Source organism: Triturus cristatus, chromosome 11 (assembly GCF_964204655.1).
Source record: "Triturus cristatus chromosome 11, aTriCri1.1, whole genome shotgun sequence".
Lineage (NCBI taxonomy): Eukaryota > Metazoa > Chordata > Amphibia > Caudata > Salamandridae > Triturus > Triturus cristatus.
This window is the reverse complement of record NC_140594.1, coordinates 320,659,549-320,677,347: the sequence shown is the minus strand read 5'-3', so window position 1 is coordinate 320,677,347 and position 17,799 is coordinate 320,659,549. Positions and strand designations below refer to the sequence as shown.

Genomic DNA, 17,799 nt, shown 5'->3' with positions numbered 1-17,799 from the left:
TTATCATTGTTAAATACACCCAAGCAAAAGCTCTATGGTGATGAAAACTACATAGGGTCCACTCCAACTTTTCGCTGTCTCTGCTGCGATCTAGGTAGGGCTGGGTAGAGTCAGGTAGGGAACATTGGGTTTGGTTTAGAAACAACACGGACTAATTTTGGAAATACGCATTGTGGGAATTGTAGGTTTACGATTGTTGCACGGGCGATTTAGACAGCTGACAGGGGTTAGGTTCGTGGGGTGTGAGAATCCGAATGATTGGTGTATGGAGGCGTGACGTTGGTTTTAAAACGACGTGAGCAAAGTGTAGTGCGAAATCATTATTATTTCAATCAACGAGAGAGGTGCACGAGTAGGCTATATTGCTGACACCACCTTCATTTAGGTAATTCACAGCGTTATGTTTGGTTTGGATTTGAGCTGGGTGGGTGGATTGCAAAAACGTGGGATTTAGAGGGGTTGCATAGTTTAGTTAAAAGGGGAGTTTAGAGAGGTTCAGGGTAAGGAGGTCACGTTGTCATTTGTGGGTTGGGGAGACGGATGGGTTTACAGATAGTATGGGTATGTTAGTAAGTTATACATGTGTCAAGGAGAGGGTGGGGTGAGTTCATTAATGGCGATGAAATATATTTTGTTATTCATTCAGGTCTGTTGTTTACTGTCAATTGAGCTGTTTTTTAATTTATTGCAGTGACCCCTGACGAAGAGTCATATGAGACTCGAAATGCATTGGGCAGAGAGCAATGAGTCTACTCAGACGCATATATCACTGTTTGGATTACGTGTTACTGTGAAAAGCCTGGATGGGCGCGCAGTATCAATGTGAAATTTTGAAAATAAAAATTCAAGGAGTGACATAACGCTGTCTCTGCAGTGATTGATTAAGTTTGGAAAGAAATTATGGATTAACGCTGGTCTACTAATGGAAAAAATGGTTTAAAGTGGAATACATGGATTTACGACAGGGAAATGTTCCCCATTCAGCAGTGCGACAGAGATGGTGCGAGATGAGTGCCTTGTTGCTAACACTTGTATGTAGTACTGTGACTGGGACGGATCACAGAATCTGATCGCACGCACTACATGAAGATAATTCTAACATCGATGGACACACAAAAGGGAAGGAGTGCATCCTCTATTTTCACGTATATACTTTAATAAAGTTGCCATTTTCGTGTCTTAGCCCTTTAGTGCCCTTTAGTGCCTGCAGCCTGTCTCTGGGTCACATGGCTGGGTGTAGCTGACAGTTGAGCTTTATGTATTCCTCCTAATCAGCCACACACAGTGGAGAGGTTAGGTGTGCCTGGAAGGGCCATCATTGGCAGGATGGGAGGGCAGACAACCCTACTTCCACATGAATAGGATGTCTCCTGCCTCCACCCAAAGGGCGACATACCTCTAGTAGTTAGTCAGGGGCCAGGCAGGGAGGGCAGGATGTCTTGGGACTTCATAAGGACACAATTTAGAAGCATGTCCCACTTCAAAGGATGGCTCAAGTATAAATATTGGATCTCAGACACCAACTCTTTAGTACACTTCTGGACATTTGAATAGTCTGCCAGGAAGGAGGACTGCTGTGCACTGCCACTCTGCTGGACTACTGCCCTGCCCGGCTGTTCTTTTACCTAGGTGAGAAGGACTGGACCTGAATCTGTTGATCCCAAGATCCTAAAGTGACTCCAAGGGCTAGTTGGCTGACCTCCTGAGTAGAGCCTTGGGGACCGAAGGCTCCAACAAACTTCAACCCAGCACCTGGGCACTGCCAAATGTGAGTCCTACCATGCGAAGTGGTGCCACTCCACTTCTGGACCCTTGGAAGTGGGCCTGAAGGTGCTCTGCCAGCCCATCTGTGGACCCAGCAGAACCAACGCATCTCCTCTCCTGCCCGGCGCAACCTTGAAGAGAACCAGTGCAACGCCTCTGCTGCAAGGGTTCTCCCTATGCAAGGACTTTGCATCAACCTTGCACCCCGGATCCGAACCACCACCTGTGTGAAGCTCAACGCAGCCATCGCATCGCAAATTTCTCATCGACTGCAGCCTCGACCAAGGAGGAAGTTCTCGCATCACAGCCTCACAGCTCCTCGGAAACAGCGCATTGCCTTGACTGTGCAACGCATCCTCTACGCTGGACTTCATATCAGAAACCCTCGTTGAAGGGATCCTAGATGATGACACAGGACCTCGCATCGCAGCTTCACAGCACCTCGGAACCGATGCATCACTTTGGCTGTGTAACGCATCCTTGGCACGGGACCTTGCAATGGCCCTCATCCACGATGTAAGGTACTTTTGTTCAGCAGGATTAACTGGGTTCCTGGACCTGCCCACGCTCCATCGCGGTCAGCCTAAACTTGTGACTTTGTCCCAGTCTGTAGGGTCCAGATATCCATCATTGCCACTTTGTGCGTTTTGGCGTTATGTTCACTTAAATGTTTAAAATTGCCTATCTCCGGATAAACTGATTGGATTTTTGTTATTTTGGTCCTGTTTTATTGACTAAAATAAACCCTGTTGGTGTGGGATTTTTCTTGTGTTGTGTTTTTTCTTATTACTGTTTGAAATGCTTTGCACTTTGCCTCTAAGTTAGGCCTGACTGGTCTGTGCCAAGCTACCAGAGTGAGCACAGATTAATTTGGGGTTTGCTTGTGTATCATTCTGACAAGGGTTATGGTTCCTGCTTGAGTTCGGTTTCACCCCCTCAACCAGTAACCCAATTTCTTACAATGGCCTTCATTACACTGTGAGTGGCATTTACTGTGCAAATGGTGGCACAGTCAGGTCAGCGATACCAATGGTGTATTTTGGATAGCCATTACTGTGCCTGGGGTGGCAACTGTTGTGCTCAGATTGACTGTGATTAGCTCAAGGATGTCTGCATGACTAAGACTTGCCATCTGTATGCCAGGAGCGGCCCAGGCTTGCCAGGGAATGCCACCATTATGCCTTGGGGTGTCAGAATGTGGCTGAATGTGCTCACAATATGTCAAGGTGATCATTATGCCTTCACTGGGTGGTTAGTAACACTTTATAAATTCACATAAATAAGTAAGAAGTAGCCACTATTATGTCGCCATTGAATACCACATCTATGGGCACAATCACTCCAGAAATGACCAAAATATGTTGAGATGCGTCACAATTATGTCAGGCCTACCCTTTTACAAGCGAAATTCATGATTATGTCAGAAATAGCCATCATTCTTCCCAGACATCAAGAGAGAGAGAGGGGGACTACTTCCTCTCTCTCTCTCCCCCCACTTACTTTTTGTTATACGTGTGCTCCACATACACACACGCAGACTTTCCACACATGCACACACATACTTACTTGACTGACATGATCGTGGTTTGCGTTACGACCGACTTGTGCCATGTAGCATTGCCACAGAGTAATGTTCCCTTCGCCATACTGTCACACTGTGCATTGAATCCTGGGCCACTGCTATTGGTGTTTCTGGCTGGCCCTGCAGGGATCTGGCAATGAGCAGTACACTTCATGAGACAGTATTCCTGAGCTTTAAACCCTCTAGGTCATGCTCCGGGCTGAGCTTCACATTTGACAGCTGTAGAACTACTGAAAGCTTGTAAGCTCCCCTGTTTTCGTTTTTTGTCTTTGTATCAAGACTTCATGTATGTACTTTGAAATCCAAAAACCTCCTTGTAGTTGCAGATACAAAATATGCCTTTGCAAACTCCCAAGACCAGAACTCTTAATTAGGTACTGTTACGCCATCACCTAAGTAACTGGTGTCGTCTTCGTTTTAACAAGTACTTAATCTTTAAAGTTTAACATGGTGAGCTCATATGAGATCTGAGCAGCAGTTCAGTAGGCATTATCAGTTTAGTATGGTGAGTATGTGCTATACTTACTTTTCATAATTACAGTTTTAAATGCAGTCTGAAATCTTCTTAGAAACCAAAACCACACTATGAAATGAAACTAATTTCTGTCTATGTAATCACAGGGTTTTCAAATATTTTTGACTGTGGAGAGTGACAAACATATTTACATCACTAGTTTGTTCACATTTACTATTACATAGAGGGCTGGGTCATCAAGGGACTAGCACCTAAGCAGGCCGCCTTCTGCTTACCAATTGATCAGGATTTCGTTGAAGACCTTGTTTATCAGTCGCCTGTCTGAATTCAATCTGTTTGTTTGCTGAACGAATTTACCTTTCAGAGGAATTACAGAAGGGTTGTTTGAACATAGAGCTGCAGATCCACTTTGCTGTCTTATCATCTCAGTTTAGATGGGCCCTTGTCTTAAACTCTTGAGATTTCCCTGCTTGGAATAAGACAAGTTCTTTAGGCTTTGAATGTTGAGCATGATGGTCGTTGGTGCCAGCTTTTTGTGTTACTTAAATATAATTTATTGAGTGTTTATCAACCAGCTAGCGACACTGCAGATACAGTCAGAGTAAAAGATTTAAACCACGGCCACATCACAGAAGTAGCAAACAAAGGAACATTTTAAGACATTCCTGTACAAGTTAAATAACTATAGACCAGTTTGTGCGGGCAGAATATCAGTTGGTGTTCATAACCAATTTGTGAGCTATAGATTTGTTGGTGGAGGGGGAGGGCAACAAGATTGTACTTCTGTTTACTAGATTGTGGGTTGTCATAAAAAGCCAGCTGCCCAGTGGCATTTTTGTATGCTCCCTCACTGTGAGTAATTCATTTAAGAACAGTTTAGATATTGATTGTGTCATGTGACTTGTTCTCCAGGACAGGAAGGCTTGTGAGGTCCTGAAAACAAATGCATTTGTTAAAATAACCCAACTTTTGAAGTACGGGTGATATTGTCTTCCCACTTACCCCAATGCTATTGTTATTTCACCTTTGTATTCTAATTTCTCAAGTCTCTTTATCCTTTTAAGAAAGTTATAAAGTGGATAAGCTAGATATACTCAGCATAATCGGCAATAAAGTTCAATTGTACTAATACAACGGTGGTTTCAGTCAACCATCTGGAAGAAAAAATGGTTGTTGTTAAGGGAGGAAATTATCTCCAGTTGCCCATAATTAGCTTGCTGTGTGCTCCAAAGATAAAGATAAATGGGATTCAAGAACCACCAAAGCAGGCGAGGGCAAGAGTCCTAGTTAGCTCACAAGCCTCCCCTATAGGGTCACACCTGGATCAGCCAATGGAAAATAATATGTTAACCTTATCTAATGGCATTGTGGAAAGCGGGGTACCTTCGTCCGTAGAACCGTGTAAGCAGATGGAAGTACGTCTTACCTCGTGGAATGTAGCAGGGCTAAACAGACATTTAACGGACATGGTAATGCATGAATACATTGAACAAAGCGACATCTGCCTTCTACAGGAGACTTGGACACTGGAAACTCCACACAGAGTGGGGTTCAAGACATTTAGTGTGAATGCCATTCCATCAGCAAAAGGCAGGCCATCAGGGGGCCTTGCAATATGGATAAGGATCACCCTTGAAATCCAAATTATCCCACTGTACATACCGTCACAGGACATGGTTGGTGTAAAATTGATTACATGGAATGGTAAAGAACTACACCTAATTAACATCTATAATAGACCAAGCCCAGCTACCAAAGAATCATTAACAATAGAACAGCTTGATTCCTTTTTAAGTACTTTGGGGTCAAAGATGAGGGTAATTGTTGGTGGAGATTTTAATTGTAACTATGAACCTGTGGTGGGTTTTGACAACCTTATTGAGGGTGAAGATATGGCAAGTAATATTCCAGCCATAGAAAGTAACCGGGAAGTGCAATGTACTGTAGCAGTTGCACAAATTATGAAGCTCACTACAGGTAATGGATTAAGAGCGTGCAATGGTCGTCTGCCCTCCGATAGGCCAAATGCATATACATTCTGTAGAGGCAGCTCTCGGAGTCATATAGATTACCTATTGGTGTCGATAGAGTTCTGGTCACATGTCCTTGATATAAAAATAGATCCAAGAACCGAGAGTGACCATCGTCCCCTACAATTGTCGCTAGCGTCTCAATATTTCCTTTCTACTTCTTGGGGTACCAGAGATAATAGTACTACTGTGGATGACATTATATTAAGTAACAACCGACGTGCCCTAAAGTGGCCCCGTATTTTGGGGAACAGCCAGTCCATGGCATGCATTTATAACATCTTTGCACACTATTACATCCTTCCTCCACTTACTAGATGATAAAACTTCAACGCTAGATCTACATAACACCCTTGTAGATGCTTTAACTCCGGTTATAAGTAACATACCCAAGGAGAGTACTACTGGAAGAAAGGAAAGGGACGAAGTGGCAAATCCCTGGTACAACAAAAGTTGCCGGGTAGCAAAAGTAGAACTTATCCAGGCAATAAAAAATAACATAACTGTAACTAGGGAAAAAAGGATAAAATATAAGAGAACTCTTGCGATTGCGAAAAAAACATGGGATGATGATATTTGGACAGACTTCATTAGTACAGCCAAGGCTAAGGATCGGTCCGGTTTTTGTAGAACAATAGAGAAGGGGAATCCGTCACAAAGTGTTAAGAAGGACTTGTTTTTGGACGCCAATACCTGGGATGACCACTTTTCCCGTCTCTGTACAGACACCAAATGTGTGCAATCTGGCACTATTGAAGACTTGGCATTTGTTCCAAAGATTCCTAATTTAAATTTTTGCATGAAGGAAACAATAGTGGCAATTGAAGCAGTTTAACCGGGGAAAGCTCCCGGACCTGACAAAATCCCGGGAGACTTACTGAAACATGATATTAGTGTTTGGGGACCATACATAAATCATTTGTGTAACGCAATAGCCTCAGGCACACCGATACCCGAAACATGGAAAGGGGCAGAAATGATCACTATTTTTAAAAAGGGCAACCGGTATGACCCGGCAATCTATCGCCCTATCAGTTTAATTGATATTTTACAAAAAGTTTTTGCTAGGCATATTTTAAATAGATTAAATGAGTGGATTGAAGAGAATAAGGTTCTCTCAAAATTTCAGGCAGGATTCAGAATCAAAACTAGTACGATCGACCAAGTATTTAGATTTACATGTTTATACTAGAAATAAATACACATAAGAGGGGGTCACTTGTACATTGCCTTCGTAGACCTAAAGGCAGCATTCGACCTTGTACCCCGAAATCTACTTTGGGATTGGTTGAGATTGCAAGGGGTGCCAGGTGAACTACTCATACAAATAATCAGGCTCCACGATGATAATTTTGCTAAAGTAAGATGGGGCCCGAGGGGTGAACTTACCAAGGCAATCCCGGCAAGAAGGGGTGTACGCCAGGGATGCGTACTGGCACCCACGCTGTTCTCTCTGTACGTAAATGACATCCCTAATTATTTGAATGGCTGCCAGAATGATGCACCTACGCTGGGGGGTGACTCAGTGCCAGCGCTTCTATTTGCTGACGATAACATCCTAATTTCACAAACCCCAAAAGGATTGCAATGTTTAATGGACTCCTTCCATAAATTTTGTACTATGAAAGGTCTCGAAATTAACTCCAGCAAAACTAAATACATGTCAATAAATCCTCATAGATCGTTTAAAAAGAATTTAGTGCTTAATAATCAAAAATTAGAATATGTGCAAAGTTTTAATTATTTAGGCACTATCACATTGGATACCAAATGATCCTGGAAGCCGCAATTGGAGAAAAACAAGTTAATTCTGCTTCAAAACTCACTTCCTATTTTAAAGAAACATGGGGACAGCACTTCAAAGGCAGTATCCCCTGCCTTAGAAGTATTCAAATATAAAGCACAATCTGCCTCCCTTTATGGAGCTGAAATATGGGGACCTTACTGCAAAAAGAATTTTGAATTGGGAGAAAACAAGTTTTTAAGGAAACTATTAAGCCTCCCCATTCGAACTCCCCTAATTCCGATTCTTATTGATTTAAATATTAAACGCACTGACCACCGTGCTTTATTAAGACCACTTTTATTTTGGGTGAGGCTATGGTAACCCCAGAGTTGCTACATTATAAGGAAGGCCTTGAAGAGATTATGAGAAACGATAAGAGTAGTGACATCCCTTGGCTTAAACATGTTGCTTTGTGGATGTCGAAGTTGGGCTAATCTCACTACTGGCAAGAACCAGCCCAGTTGACACTAGCTTGCAAGAAACTATTAAAGTCCACCTTTTGGGCCTACATCAATAATAGTGTGCTACATAGCCCCTTTATTGGGTCATTAACATCTAATTTTCTTTAGTTTAAAGATGTAGCACAGTTTGAACCCTTTCTGGACGAGGTATGGCCACAATTGGCGAAATCTTTGTTCATGAAGTTTAGATATGGGGTGCTTCAAACAAATGCCAATAAATCAAGATGGAGCAACATTCATGATGGCAAAAGTAGTGAACTATGCGTATTATATTCAAATAACAATAAAGAACATGATTTACATATATTATTCTTTTGTCCCAAATATGATAGACCTAGGAAAAGTGGATAAAGCCAGTTTACAAAAACCTGAATACTAGATGTTGTAGTGAAGCTGAACGTATATTGAAGACTGACACCTCACAATTGATTGTTTTCAGTGTAAGTAGATATTTATTCAATGTGAGCCTCATAAGAGCCAAAGCTGGGCTGAAGTTATAACAGGGTAGGATTGTGTATATTTTTGTCAGTGTTTTTAGTGAATATTGCACTTGCACTTTACGATCTATGGGTGTTTATGGGAAATAGTGATTCTGAAATGATCGAACCGATAAAGAAAAATTTGTAATTAGAAACCTTCACCCAACTAGAAATTGATGTATATACAGAAGAATAAGTTATGGTTTTTAAATCAATGTTGCCTTTGTTAATTTTGCCTAGCTTTTATTGTATTTATTGTAATATATAAGTTTTAATGGCGATAGATGAAATAGGTAATCCAACTGCTATTTTATTAAAATGCTCCTACTATGTTCAATTGTAATTTCTATATTTATATCAATTGTATTTAAACTAAAGTGTTTTATAACTGTATCTTTTATGGTCGAAACTGACCGAAATAAAGATTTTTGAATTGAGCTTGGGCTAGTATTTTGCTAGTCTCAAGTGTTTGTAACAAAAGCTTAAGTCTTCAGCGTTCAAGCGATTAACAGCCAAGCAAAACACCAACGGCTTGCCATCTACACATGTTGTGGCATTTGGAGATAATTGGGCACAATTTGTTCTCTGTCTGTGGCAGTCACATTGACCATAGACCAGATTTCGTGGTCCGCGTGCTTCTGTGAAAATTTCCTATCAGCAAACTTATTTCCATAGATTCCTTTTTTGCTAGTTCCAGTTGCTTTTTGAAATTGTTGTCCTTGTGTAGAAAATGGTGAATTGCCTTTTAGACGCATAATCTATTCTATCCAAACCACCTTTTCATGTTGCTCAACTTGCTTTGAGCAACATGAAAAGGTGGTAGCCAAAGTCTAATCCCTGAGGTCTCTAGGGATGTGGCCTATTGCTGAGGTCTTGAGAAATATTCTGACCATGGCAGTTATATGTTTTAGGGATTATTAGGGATACTGGCAATGGCTACTCTTATTATGTTTTACAGCATAATGTATTGTTGTTCAGTATTCATAGAGTGCTTACTATCCCTATGTGGAGCATTGAAGTGCTTGCCTATGTTAGAAGCACACTACACCGTGTAGGGTGAGTGGTTGGATGATTGTTGTCTTTTTTTAATTTTTTTACTATTATCGATAATCTGAGTGTCCTTGCGAGATATAAAGAAGCGGTCAGATTGTATAGATATTTGGTACCTGCATAGGTGGACTATATTAAAGTCGTCAGAATCACCCAGCAATGTCTGACAGATCTCTCCAGATAGTCCATGCCTGTTCATTTGGTGATGGCTGTTTTTTGTTTGCTGTAAAGTGCTGGTGGTGGACAACTCTCATAGCAGATGTCTTACGTGAATTTAAGAGATATGTTATAATTTGTTGCTGACCTGTTGCATATTATGGTTTTACTATTATTGCGGGACATAACTGTTACATATGCAAATACATAATTATATAATCCCACGGCAAACAATAGTTAGCCCTTCGTAGGTTACCTGAATATCGAAAGCAGACTGCTGGTTGAGGTGTTTGCAATTCTTGGGTTGTTGGCTGAGTGGTGCACATGAGGTTGCAACTGTTCTCTGGGTTCTGTTGCCAGGCTGTGTGTGGTGCAGTTATCTAGGAAATAGCCATGTGTTTTTTCAACTATCTTTGGAAGTGTATATGCTCTGTGTTTCTAATGTTGGCTGGTAGTGAGCTCAGAGCTCGGCAACTTGTGAAGAGAAAGCAGTGCCTCCTACACATTTCTTAGGGTAAGGTGATATGATAATTGGTGTAAGCCTGGAGCACAGTATTCAGTTTGGTTTGTAGTGTTTCAATTTAACTTGTAGGTCTAGCAGTCTTTTTCCTTGGGAGGCTCTGTGGGCAATGCCGAGTTCCTTGCGCTTTGCCCTTCCAGCCATAAGTAGCAAGTGGATCGATTGCAGGACTGGAGCCATCCGTTCTCGAGTGAAAGCACAGAAGAAGCTTTGCAGCAGCATTTTGGATAAGTTGTATTTTGCATATGATGAATGCGGATAGGCCAAAATATAGGCTGTTCGCATAGTCAAGGGAGATGAAGGTGTAAAGTGAATAGGCTTCCAACTTGAGGCTAGTTATAGAAGTAGGGGACATAGTTGTGGGTAGGTGTAAAGCATGTTGGCCTCCAGCTGTTGAAATTAGACGTTGTATATAGAGCTGCGGGTCTGACCTGCCCCTTACATGCGGGGCAGATCTTTAAAACATGGACTGTGGATAAAGATGCAAAAACGTTTGACACTTATAGACACATTGGATACTTGCGATATTTTTCTTAACGGCCTGTGGTATTCTAGTTGCTTGAGGTTACAATTTCCAGCCTTAAAACCTTTGCAGTTCAATTAGTTCAATACATTTTGACTTTGTTGTTGGCAGAAATCTCCTTAAAGCCTTAGACTATGAAGAATGTGTCAGGCTGGCCAAACCTAGGCTTCCATAGACTTCTGCCGCCTTCTGTAAAACAACTCTGTTTTCTGGGCTTCCCGATTTTAAACATTGCAAGGAGAATCAAAAATGCATTGTTGCTCTTGTATCGCCTGGCGGGTGCAGCCTTTTTGAAGGGCAAAACTTTGCTTTGGATAATGGGGTGCCACAATGATTTTCTGGAATGATATCCATGTATTTAACTGTCAATGTTTAGTCCAGTTGCTGCTTTATTATATGGCGGTATACCTAGTGTCAACTGACATAGTATCAATACAGCATTGCCATCGTTTTCATCTGATCTTCCTGAAGACCATGGAGTTCCTGAGATGCTTGTAGACTCATTCATCTAATATACACATACAGTAGCAATGTCTAATTCTGTGTCTTAACCTGTTGCCCCCATTCAGTTCAATACATTTACAAGGCACCTTCTTTAACAGATGCACATTGAGGCTTAAACTCCTGGCTTTTCTTAGTTTCTAGCAGCTGCATACCCAGTTATCAAGGAATGTGTTCACTTGCAGGCTATCTTGACCTCAGTTTGTACTATTTCGTAGAGTTTGCATTTTGCTCGTGCTTTTACTACATATTAATTGCCTGTATGATGATTGTTGCTACATAAGTCGCTGTTTCATCTTGAGATGAGAGCAACCTATTGTTATTCTCCATAGGACGCCTGCTATTTAACCTTTCCGGTCACTTGGATGTCGTCAGGGATTTAAGTTTCATTCCCAACAAGAGCCGAATTCTCATCTCTGCCTCACGAGACAAGACGATTCGGATCTGGGACCTGAAAAAAAATGGTATGAGAGGACTTCAGGGTGTTTTTATATTTCCTCCGTGACAGTCAACCTTCATGTGTGCTTTACCTCCCCACCACTCCATATCCCATATGTAAAAATCCCATCATTTCAAGTCTCACTCACTACCTACGTGCCTCTGACAGCCATTGGAATCTTGTTACAGTAACATTGAATTTTTGGCACAGTCCAAAACAACCGTACTTTAAGGAAAAGATGAATGCAACTTGGTAGTCCGCTAGGATGGAAATTTCATTGCAAAAGATGTAAAACTTTCTCTTTGAAAGTTATTAATTATTTCAAGTTAGGGTGAATTTATAATACAGAAAATAGAGCCAACCAGTTGAAACAGGGAATAGAGAAGAGATCATTGAAACACTAGACAGTGCATAGATACAAAACGCACAAGGGTTGTTTATATAATGACCGAAGACAGTACATAGAGGAAAAAAAAGTAGGGTATAGATAGAGTAAAGAAATTTGTCACATACATGAAGATCATGGATCCGTGAAATAGAATCTATGCATAAATATAAAAGTATATTGGTGTGTAAACACAGAATGTAGGCATGGTTTCGATACATGGATTGCAAACCCTGCATAGAAGCAGGGTGAATGTAGTGCATTAATACAGGGATTGTTGTATGGTATACTGAGACTTCTGAGGTGAAACATTAACCCAATAAGCTTCATGGTGCAGGTTAGTCCTTAATGCAGGTGATGTAAGAAACACAACAACTGAGCTGCATCTGTAAGTAAAAACAAGTTTGCTTACAGCCAAGAGCAGAGAATTCCAGAGACGAACACCCATACACTGCTTAATTAAGATGCATATGAGAGAAGCTAGTAGGAGTTTCCAGAATGAGGGATTGGTATGAACATGAGTGGCCCACATACATGAGCGTCCAATTCTGGATATAATAGGCACGTTTGCAGAAGCAGTCAACGTACTTGAGTAGGAAGATACTTCCAGAACCGAGATTGGAAACATTTAGGGTAAATATCTTGAAAAGACTGAAAACATACACAATGGCGTTTAAGGATTATTGTATTTTTGTATAGGAAGTGAGTAAAGATAAAACGATTGTTTAAAGGGTGGGAGATATATTACCAGTGGAATAAACCTTATCTGACCTGGGCCGCGGCATTCCGAAAAAGCTGTGGGATACTATTAAAATCGGGTGAGAAAGATCAACTATAATCAATGATGCATTGTCGCCATAGCTTTTCCAGAGTTGCAATAAGATCTGACTTGAAGCACATTAGTGAGATGAAAGTCCAACGAAACTTGGTCCTAACGCTAATGTTTTGCCAAAAATATGGAAAGTTGAGAATTTATTCAACCTACAGTGAGCTTTCTAAAAAAAGGCAGTAAAAATGGGATGGTAATATGCAAAGATAAATGTGTCAATGGTTGTTGTTATAATATTTTCGATATAAGTGTCTAATAGTTGCCTGCTTCGAATAAAAGGTAATGGTAACAGTGTCAAGTCCGATGTCACAGATGTCAATGAGAAAAGAAGCTGTAGCTTTTTGAGGGTCTAGAGGAGAACTTAGTTTGATATTTCCTTATGTGGAGAAAGTAATCTGTACCAGAGAGGGCCAAAAATACTGAGGCCTGACTGATCATTACGCAGTTAGTCTTTATTTGTGTGATTACTACACTAGGCTCATTGTGTATTTTTTTATTCATGGTTTTATCACAGGAAGTAGTTCAGCTATGAACCAGAGAGCCGCATATGGATGCGACTGGCAACATCGTCGACCCATGCCAGGCATATGTATATGTCAAGCTTGAGTAATTGCAAAATGAACAATTGATGGACAGAATGCAGAACAATGTCATACATTTACCCCAGTACAGAGATCTGGGCCTAAATCCATAATTGTTTTGCTCACCATGCCATTACAGTTTGGACCCAGCCATATGCAAATCAGTCTTGACCCTGCGCCCAATGGGAACAGTCCAGCCCGAACTGCCAGGCCAAGTACTTCCTGGACTGGAAACAAGCATCCTAGGACCGGTTTCGGGCTTTCAGCCCTCATCAGCCAGGATAGCTTGACTCCTGTGGCATGGAGAGCACGGGACCCACATCTGGGCATACCTGTCCCACTCGGGGTGACAAATGCAAAAAGAACAATTGGACAGAATGCAGAACAATGTCGTACATTCGGGCTGAACTGTTCCCATGAGGCACAGGTTTAAGACTGATTTGCATGTGGCCAGGTCTAAACTAGGGTGGCATGCTGAGCAAAAGAATGATGGATTTAACTCCGATCACTTGACTGGGGGTGAATGTTTTGATTTGTTCTGCATTCCGTCCATCAATTGTGTGTCTTTTGCTTTCTCGCCCAAAGTGCGCCGGGTATGCCCAGACGTGGGTCCCGGTCTCACTGTGCCACTGGATTCTAGCTATTCTGGCTGATGAGGGGTGAAGCCCCGAAACCGGTCCTAGGATGGTTGTTTCCGGTCCAGGGAGGACCTGGCCTGGCAGTTCGGGCTGGACTGTTCCCATGAGGCACAGAGACAATACTGATTTGCATATGTCCACGTCTAAACTGGGGTGGCATGGTGAGCAAAAGTGATGGATTTAACCCAGATCACTTGACTGGGGGTGAACGTTTTGATTTGTTCAGTATTCCGTCCATCAATTGTGTGTCTTTACCTTGAGTAATTGAGCATTGTTAAAGATGAGACCTAGCACATACAGCTTTTGACTTTGATAAACCCAGTCTAGCACTAGTCTGCAGTCTCAGGCCTCATGATTGATTTGGCCCATAAAGTAAATTATCCTAATCGAGGAGTTTAGTGGCCTGGAAAATGAAATGGATAATAATGTATTCAATCGCACCTCCCAGGACTATTTATGTTGGCCACTGTGCGGCCTCACAGTGGGCGTGCACAGCAGGTGCACCAATAGTGTGCCACAGGCAAGCCCGTCTGCGCTTGGACGGTGCCCAGCACCGGGAACCCTGGCCCTTCACACTCCCACAGATACTCCTGCACAGATCTTTGTGCCCTGGACCCTGGAGGTAACAACAACTGCTGCCACACATCACCATGCTCCACAGCGGGAACCTTTCACTTGCATCCGCTGCCGGTTCAGTGCCACCCCAGCTCCAACCAACACCACATCTACCAGCCCCGGATGCTGACACCCCCCTATTCCCCTGGGGCAACTCGGCTGCCTCCTAATCAATGTCAGATCGCTCTGCCAACACGCCATTGTGGGACACCATTGCCACAATGTGACCTTAATCATGGAGACCTGGCTTACCCCCACCTTGGCCCCAGACATAGCCACAGCAACACCCAGTGGTAACAAGATGAAACACCATGACCTCACCAACAGACACGGAGGTGGCATCACCATCGTACACAAGGAATCAGACACCTGCACCATCACAGATGATGAGACCACGCTGATCATGGAACACACAAACTTCCAGCTCCACAAATACAACAAAACCACCATCAAAGGCACACTCGCATGCAGACCGCCAGGACCAAGAACCAGCCTCCGCAATGCCATCGCGGAATTCATCACCACACTTGCCGTCAAACCCGAACACTGTCTTCCTGGGAGACCTCAACTTCCACCTGGATGACACCATTGACATCAACTCCACCAACCTCATAGAAAGCTTGGCAACATTGGCCTGAAGCAGGTTGTCACCGACCCCACGCACAAAGCAGGACACACTCTGTACCCCATCTTCGCGCCCAGCAAATTAATCAAATACAGCCACACCGCGGAACTCACCTGGTCGGACCACCCCATCATGCACTTCACCCTCTGTGGACCTCTCCACACCCTACTGCTGCTGGACCAAGATCACTCAGCAACAATGGACCGACGCCCTCGGCACCACCCAGCCCAGCATCAACAACAACCTGGACTAGACAATAGATAACTTCCAACGCCTGGTTCCCAAACCCCGCCAACCTAGTCACTCCCATGAAACCAGCCAGCTGGTACACCCGAACACATCGAACGAGCCACCTGAAAACCAGCCCTCAACTACAACCGCCAGCTCAAAGCTGCAAAAAAGGAGGCCCAAACCCACTGGATCGAAACCAGCTCCACCCAAACTAAGGTACTCTTCACCATTGCCAGAGTTCACCTGCCCCTCAGCCACCGAGAACTCCATCCCCTCCTCACAAGAGCTTTGCGACGCCCTCGCCAACCACTTCCACAACAAAATAGCAACCATGTACAGAAACTTTGTTCCCCATGGAAATGTAGTGCAAAATTAATGCATCCATAAAGGTATAAAAGTATTTACAGGGAATAATGCCACACACCAAATAAATGAGTTGCTTTATGCAGAATGAAACCAGTGCTTTGATGTAGGTAAAAGGAACAGTGCATGTCAATGTAATAAAAGCAATCCGTTGTCATGGAAAAGCAGTGCATAACTATGGAACTTTAAACCTTGTTAGGTGTACAGGAAAAACGAGCAGTCCATTCATGCAGTGAAACTTGGTGGTTCTAAAAAGCATGGCTTTCTAATATTTGCACTGCTTCAGAGAATAGAGGCGGTCCATAGACGGCTTTCAGAAAGTACAATGAATATAGGGAAACCTAGGGGAAGGTAATGCACACTTTTCAAAGGACTGGGGAATAAACGCTTTGCACAGGTACAGCAAGTAAAAGCAGTGCTTTCATGCATGGAATAATTGCTCTGCAAAGGCACAGGAATTAAAACAGCACATACATGCAGGCCAAACAGCCCATATGCACCGGAATTAAAAGCAGTGCACACATGCAGAAAATGAGAGCGCATTTCACAGGTCCAGTGAGCAGAAGCGGTTTCTAAGAACAGGAAATATAATGATGACCTAGATGCAGAATGGGCTTAAAAAGAAGCACCTTCTTACAGGTCATAAGATTGCATGGATAAGGAAACGAGAGAATTAAATGTGTTTTGCAAAATAGGAGCAGTAATGTAAAGTGTATCAATGGCTCAAATAAATCGTATTACAAAGTGTTTGAAAACCGAGTGTCAGAAAGCATACAAAAGTGTGTGCCTTGTTGAATATGTAAGAAACAACTATCACCGTACGATGTCACCCAAGGGGGGGAGAAGTGCTGCAGTTAAGTGTTGAGTGAAGGAGTGGGAATGGAGATGAATTAAGTGTCGGGTGCAGTTGCCACTCGGGTAAGATGAAGGTGTTTTTTGTCTTTCACAGGTAAACAGATCCAGGTGTTAACCGGGCACCTCCAGTGGGTGTACTGCTGTTCAGTCTCCCCGGACAGCAGCATGCTATGCTCTGCAGCAGGAGAGAGCTCGGTAAGAGACTGCTCTGACGTTTTAGGTCGTGGCTGTCTGAGCATGTAAAAGAAAAAGACGTTTTACATACCTCACTTTTGCTCTTATGATACAAGTTATAACTTTGCCGAGTCCAAGCAAGAGTAGTTCATAGAGTCTTGTGGTTTTCCTTAAAGTCTTGTATTTGTAATCCTGTTTGTCCCATAATAGATTCAGGACTAAATTCCAAAGATGCAAATTAAACAAGGAACCATAAGCATATTATAGAAATGCAAGCTGCGATATAAACCTTCCCTCCACCTTCAACGCATTAGCTGGCAGCAGGAGGAAGAGCTGCTGCAGGGAGTGCGCCATGATGTCGCCTCCGTTGTTCAGCTTGTGTGAAGCACGGATGCGCCTCACGGCAAGGCTACAGGGAGTGTGCGCCGCCGAGCAGAAAATTAACAAAACGTGTAGTGCGCGACGCTAACCTATATGGCCCATCGTGAAGTAATGCATGCCACAGGGGCAGTCTCCAGGACTATGACCAAACCAGCAAAAGGAGGGACAAATGTAAGCTATAAACCAATGAAAACTAAGGATTTAAAAAACAAAAAACATCAAGGAACTAATCAAAAGCAATGGGCGTGCTGAATGCCCATACACTGGATACAGGTTGCCTCACAGAGCAGGTCATGTGCGCTGCTAGGCTCGAAATAAAAATTAGAACTGGATAAACTACTCACACATGGAACTTG

The 17,799-nt window shown here is 42.8% G+C and overlaps 1 protein-coding gene across 3 annotated transcripts in view; it reads left to right on the top strand.

Annotated features, from left to right (window-relative positions):
* Positions 1-17,799, top strand: part of WSB2 (WD repeat and SOCS box containing 2) — a 401,974-nt gene that overhangs the window by 226,683 nt on the left and 157,492 nt on the right. For all 3 annotated transcript variants that reach the window (XM_085634631.1, XM_085634630.1, XM_085634632.1), the window contains exons 5-6: positions 11,660-11,791; positions 16,983-17,083. In XM_085634631.1, coding sequence (XP_085490757.1) covers positions 11,660-11,791; positions 16,983-17,083 — 233 coding nt within the window. The remainder of the gene's footprint in view (positions 1-11,659; positions 11,792-16,982; positions 17,084-17,799) is intronic.